Below are 7,252 nucleotides of genomic sequence, written 5' to 3' on the forward strand. Positions count from 1 at the left end.
GAAGTAAATGGACATATATAGGTATCAATATGTATTTACTTTCTTTACAGCTGCCACAAATTGATTCGTGAACGGGAGGCTTAAAGGTACCTGAAAATCACCATGCAATTAATGATTTGGGGGGGGGGCGTGCATGTTGGACCCCAAGCCCATAGACTACGTAGTTTTTTTTATCTCAAAAGTATGAAAATCTAAGACTTGTGTCGTCTATTATTGTTCCTGAATAAGAAATCAAAGACAAGTGATTTCTGTGTGTTTTTGACATGGATTGTTATCCCTTGTCAGGTTTTTTTAGGACTGCTACTTAGATTGTATTTGGAATCATTAAACCAGATGTTTTCGCTTGAACAGAATAAGAAAATGAAAAAAAAAATGTGTTTAACACATCTGTCTGAATGTAGACTCATTTGAGAAAAAAATATATACTTGTGTTATTGATAGACACAGTATGTTTTCGTCAAACATATCATACACACTAACACTTTTACATTTCACTGAATTACATGTTTTCAAATATTTGGGCATTCTACCAAAATATCTATACTCGCGGAAATACCCATACTCGCATTTACGCATTACAAGTCAATAAACCCAATGCAACTACTCTATTTTATTATGGTCAGCACTATGCGTACACACAGTGAAAACTCTCAAGATCATTAACCAACATAAAAAAAAAACTATAAAAAAAATTGATTGGGAATTTTTATGGTCCTGGTTATCGAGAATCTCAAACGACAGTCCCTTACAATGATTTGGTTATTGGCTGCTGTTAGAAGTGTCAAAACCAACGGATGTTGGTGACAGAGTGCAACCCTTGTGATCTCTGACCACAGAACTCCGTATGTATATATGTGTCTTACTAGCGGCTAGGTTCTCTGTTGAAGTTTGTACCTACTTCCAGACCCCATGATTCCAATACTCGCCTCTGAGAGACGCCAACCGAACACATAAATCTAACAAAATGAATTTGGGATATAGGTCTTGAGGGTGTAATCTAATATTATTAGATGGGATATACGTGTGCGATAGGGGTTGGAGGGTGCAGAATGGGGTATTTGATAAAGCCCTGAGATTTGGAATATATATGGTATTCAATTTATGTTGAAGATATTTGATGATATAGGTGCGATTGGCAAGTTATTCAGTTTTTTATTTTCTAATTTTGTTGGGTTGAATATACATGTAGGTCTCCAATAGTTCTGTGAGTACGTCTGATGGGTTGGATATATAGTATGCTACCTTGGTTGAGATATTGGATGTACAATATAGGTATATGATATGAGATAAAGTTTAGAGAAATAAAGAATTCCACTTAAAATTATTGATATTTCCAATTCGATGTATGCTACACACGTGTTTTAATAAGTAACAACCAAACTTGTGAAGATAGCAAGATCTAAATTCACAAATGAGTTGCATACAAGTACTACAATCCAAAAATCTCAAAACCTGGTGTAAAATATGATATTTGTGCACATGCTTTGTGTAAGTTCATCCATTTTCATCTATATTTTCTTCTGAATAATAATATTTAATTTTAAGTTAGAATATGGCTGTCCAGCCCCGTGATAAATACATTTTAGTAAATCCGTATTTTTATGGTGTCGGAACGTGTTGTACATAATTTATGTTGTTGGTGATTGGAGTGCGTAAAAGAGGGCGCAATAAAAAATAAAATCGAGAAGTTGAAAATAGTATTTCGTTGAATATTAACTCGCTTTACAAGTTCCCCGAGTTGAAGCCAACTCTGTAACATGGTGGAGAACCTGAAAAACGATGTATTTTGGAGTATCAACTGTTTGTGATGATAGAAAAGCCATGATTCTTGGATGTAAGATGGCTGCCAGCTGTTGTGGAGTGAAGAAACAAAAGCTCAACAATTCCATGCCTGCTGTATGCTGTAATGGGTCAGCCGTCCATCCGAATCACCACAAAAATGGCTATACTGTTTCATGTGTAGATATGTGTAATTTCTGTTTTGACGTTCTTTTGACGGACTTGACTTTTTATGAGCAACTCAGCGGGTGTTTCTAGAAAAGCAGAGGACGCTTACCCTACCGGTGCACCTGGTCCATGCTCCCAGTTTTTAGTGGAGTCCGAGTTGCTCATTTACTTTTGTTACTTTGTATGTATGATTTTAGTTACTTTATGTTCTTTGTTGTGTATGTCTGTTCTCCATATCTGGTCTTTGTCCCTGTATTACATTTTTTTGATTACCGCTATAACCTTGGTCCCCTTGATTACTCTTTCAACTACCCTACCATAATAACTAATCAAGTTTATTTAATTGGATATGGAGGGATATCGAGAAACTTATGAAAATAGTATACCCATTAATTGTCGATACTTAACTCGACGTTTATGACATAATGGGTGTCATATTTTCAATATATCTAGCTTGCTAGTTGTCTGAAGTTATTGACCACATACAACGAGGCAATTAGATAAACATTTCGAAATAATAATTTGTCTTTCTTTGATTGGCAATATTGTTGTCTGGCCGGTTCTCCAGGAAGAAATAAACCACATCCAATCGTTAGGTTCCAATATTTATTGCAGTTATATGGATAAACAAAAAGACCCTGCAATAACAATACATAAATCCATAAGACTTGGGTAAAGAAAGATAATCCTGATAACATAAATAAATTATATCAGTCAATTAATTAAAATAATATAATAACATTACACCTTCTATAGGCAATATGATATAATGCATTTTCTTAGGAAAATGTATTTGTCTATTGCGCATTAATCTCCTGTACAATATTCCACATCTATATATGTTATAAACACAATGACATGCAAAAATTAATTTAGCATGCAATATCTAAATAAGCAACAAAAATCAGTTAAAAATAAGCTGAATAATTACTGACTGAAACCAAATATTTCCAAGCAAGCAAATAATATTAGTCAAGCAAATTTCAGAGAAAAATGAAACACTTCCTGACCTCACACTTAGGTGCAAAGGTCAGTTACCCAGCATATCAACTCATTACAATACTCTGTGCAATAACATCAGCAGTGTCATGGTTACATCTGAATACAAAATTACAATAATTACTATTGTGCTTCAAAATACGCACAATTACATGTAACGCATAACACAAATAAAACACTTACTAAATCAACTTTATAAAATTTATGTTTTATCAAAATAATATTTTGATCATTTAGACTTTATATTTCTTACTGATTTATATTATCTCATTTATCATGTTATTTAACTTTATTCTTATAATGTTTTATAGTTTTATAAGTTTAAAAGTCAGTCATCCATCCATTGAGCTCAAACCACTCAAAATGTTATTTTTGGGACAATTAGCAAGATTATTACTAATAAATACCTTTTAAAGTAGAAGGAGTTAATAATCGTGACATAGGCATAAAGTAGACAATCAGACTTCCATCAAAATTAATATTCCACAATATTCCAATAGTTTTTACTGAGTTACAAAAATGTCTGCCATCTGAGATTTTAAATGTACAGAGAGTGACATCAAGAACAAAAGGATATTCCTCCAAAAGTGAATGTGACTTTCTACCAATTAAATATCTAATAATTCAAATAATCAAAACTATTGGAATTCCAAATAAGGTTACAATCCAGGGTCATATTCATGAACTTATGTCATATACTTAATTTAAATATAAAAATATAAACAAAAGGTAACTAACTAATTTTATTTCCGAATGAGTTCTGATTATTCAATAAAGATCAAGTCAAATTATGATTTCAAATAATATTTTATTAATAAATCTCATCTTAAATCATGTGAATTCTGAAAATAAAGTTGGTATTTCACAAAATTACAAAATAAACACATTATTTTTTTTTATTAATTTTTAAAATATTTGTATCTGGAAAGCTTTATTTTAGACAGAAAATAAATTCAATGTTGATTTTTATAGTCTGCACCATATATTATTAAACTTTTAATACGTTTAAAAACCATAGCCGTGTTGTTTAGCTTACCTGTTGAGGATACGTTTCGTACTTTTCTCTATAAGAGTTTATGGACAAATGGCGTGACAAAAAGTAAATGAAATGCGCGTAAAAGCTACATATAAACAATAAATACCAGTTTTGTAGTTTTGGTTCATTTCCTGGTTAATTTGGTTATGGAAATACGATAATTGCTCGAGTTTGGTAGTCGTCAACATGCCATCATTTTTTAGTTCAGATTCTCTAGCTAGTGTCTGGTTATATAATTCCAGAAGTCCTGACCTCAAGCAGCTTGGTTATTTGCTAAAAGGCATTCAATTGTTCAGGGTGTTAGTTTCCGTCTGGAGTGTGTGAATTGCTTGTCCTTGGTCTATAGCTTTCACCTGTTTTAAGTCGCTTATTTCTGCCTTGGTTGCGATAAGATTATTTGAAACATTTTTCAATTCAATTCCAATTTAGTATTCTCTTCTTCCAAAATTGTGTTCTTATTTTTAAAAATCAAGCAACGACTGCGTGATGGCTTGTAATTCATCACCGAACTTCTGTTTCATAGAATTCATTACTATTTCCGTGTCCTGTATCCGGTTTAGACAATCAACACACGTCCTGTTCTCATCATGGTTAGTATTAAAACTAGATATTTTTGTTTTAAACTCTTGATGAAATTGTACAATGTACACCTCAAGTTGTTGTCGTGCTCGTTTCTCTTCTTGAATCATATCAATTACAGTAATATAGTGCTTATCTGTAAGTCATAATTTAGGCGCTGGCATTGAACCTTCAAGAAGATAGCCTTGGCAGACTTGTATTCCAAGAAGGAAAACCAACCCGAAAAACTCCATTGTAAGACACCATAATGGCTGTTTTCAGCTGAACATGATCTATTTTTTATCAATGTAAATCATCAATTCTACATCTAGTAACATAAATTCATTATCAAGTAGTGATTTCGTCCGAAAATGGGTTCAAATACAAATGTATAAATTGCATTGGCTGTATCTGGTGTTATGTAGCTATGTTAGTAAGACTCCGAACCGCGATTGGGGGCAGACGTTCGATGGTTTGTTATGACTACACTGAAATGTGATTCTTAAAAGTGATTATTGACTGCTAATATAATAACAACGCCGAAATATGTGTGCATCTCTGCTGAAATGTTCGGTTCCAAAGTAGATTTATTTTTGTTGATACCATAAATAAACGAAGACCTTATATTTTTTAATTAAGGAAAAATGATTGTGCAGGTATGATACATACATGTTTGTATATAACATCATATATCGTGTATCGCATATAATTATTGTATCGTACGTCGTTAGATTAGAGAATTTACATGATCTACATTGTAAGAACTGCATTTCTTATAAATTGAAAATAATGACCGTTTTATTGTTACTTTAAAAACCTATTTATCAATGTGTTTACCTTTTATCGTCTCATTACACAAGTGGATGGATATCATTTTCGTATCATCAGCGATAATTTGGACTGTATATTAACGAAAAACATTATGCTACGAAAAGAACTGGCAAGCACTTTTCTGTGCAAACGCCCTTTTATCAGCGAAGCGCATAAACTTTAAAATTGTTTTCACACGAAGGCAGGTTATCTAAGATGGAGTGTCATAATTGTGACACCTCAAACAAACGTTTATGCAAACAAACTCAACTCTGTGTGTCAATATTCAAGTATAAAAAAAATATACATGTGAACAAAATTGTTATAAAATATATAAATATATGGTAAAAAAAACAAGCAACTAATTTTCATCTGTCTCGCCTGATTTTTGGAAAAGCAGTTTTTTGAAGGTATTTGTTTTCATGGCAACCTATTTACTATGATATTTTAGGCTTTGCCGTCGAGGGACAAGCTATTTTACTTAAATAAAAGAAAGTTTACTGGATGATCATGCACCTCTATTTTGTTATATTACTGATGTCTCGACCAACGGGAATATTCCATACCTTCTGTACCACACACTGTGCGTCTCGTAAAAAGGGACAAAATCACTTCCTAACTTCATACGCAATTTCCGTTTCACGTCACTTCCGGAAGTTTTTAGCCAGTCACGTTTCAGAGCATCCTTTTGTATAGGACGTCACTAATGCCCCGTCTCTTTATCTAAATACTTTGATTCAAGTTAAAATATTAAAAGTGTATGTTATACGTCATTTGTTGTCAGCCACCATTGAAATACATAGATAGAACTGCAAACGAAAAGATAAATGTCACTAGTAAAATTTGTGTTGAAGGAAAGATTACTGTAGCGCATGAGTGTGCTATAACAACCGTCATAAGATTACGTGTGACTAAGTTATAGCCTGTTTTCTGGCAGCTTTTTTTTTTTTTTTTTTTTTTTTTTTTTGTTCATACTGGAGGATTAACTTCTGGACAATATTCAAATGGAAGAGTAAAAAAAGCCCGTATAACAAATAGCAAAATTAATATGGGGGAAACAATCGCAATTGTCCTGAAATATTAAGACGTTTTTGATGAAAATGGTGAATTAAACTAGGTTTTTTCACGCTTATTCTCTCATGCACTTTCTGCGTCCGTAATGCAAGTTTTTGCATGTCTTCGAATACAGAAAAATACAAAGCACATGTAAAGACATTCTATAAAAGATAAACTTATAATATTGGACAAGTGAAATCTGAAACGTAAATTCATCCCCTTTCATTTGTTTTGGCTTTTTGTTTGTTTGTTTGTTTGTTTGTGTTTGTTTTGTTTTTTTGTTTTGTTTTGTTTTTTGTTTTTGTTTTTGTTTTCTTAATAACTATCTGATAAACTTGAAAAATTCCTTATATGCCGATGAATTATTCTGATGCACTATCAAAATTCCAAAATGACTTTGGGCAGAATTATCCGACTTTGTAAAGATACATATGAACTGCAAAATATTTTTTTTTATATTAACCATTTGGTTTTTGGTTTTGGTTTTGGTTTTGGTTTTTTGTTTGTTTTTGTTTTGTTCTGTATTTTTTTGTTTTTTGTTTTTTTTTCTTACTGGTATCTTTTTTGTTATATATTTTTTGTTATCATTTTGTTATTTTGTTATCATTATTTTTATTTGTACTGTTTTGATTTTAATTAGTTTTGCAACCCAGCTCTTATTGTTTTAATTTGTTTCGTTTTTCTTAAAGTTTCAGTTTACAGGTTCCCAAAAATGAGAAAAACTAATAAGTTATTCTGATTTTGATGCCACACTGCTGACTTTGTTGACCATTCCTATCTTGAAAAATGCAATGGTTCGATTTAAATTTAATCATAGAAATTGTTTTCCAAAATTGGCTTGGTTTT

General features: G+C 31.9%; 1 protein-coding gene across 1 annotated transcript; it reads right to left on the reverse strand.

The window, feature by feature from the left end:
- Window positions 1–4,266: 4,266 nt before the first annotated feature.
- On the reverse strand, window positions 4,267–4,704 carry LOC148597321 (uncharacterized; the record flags this gene model as incomplete). Its single annotated transcript, XM_088563017.1, has 2 exons — window positions 4,267–4,359; window positions 4,516–4,704. Coding segments are annotated over 2 exons (282 nt in total), but the record flags the coding sequence as incomplete, so codon positions are not given.
- Window positions 4,705–7,252: the final 2,548 nt, after the last annotated feature.

This window comes from Perna viridis, chromosome 15 (genome assembly GCF_037379345.1).
Source record: "Perna viridis isolate PV_CMFRI_1.1 ecotype Kerala chromosome 15, ASM3737934v1, whole genome shotgun sequence".
Classification (NCBI taxonomy): Eukaryota; Metazoa; Mollusca; class Bivalvia; order Mytilida; family Mytilidae; genus Perna; species Perna viridis.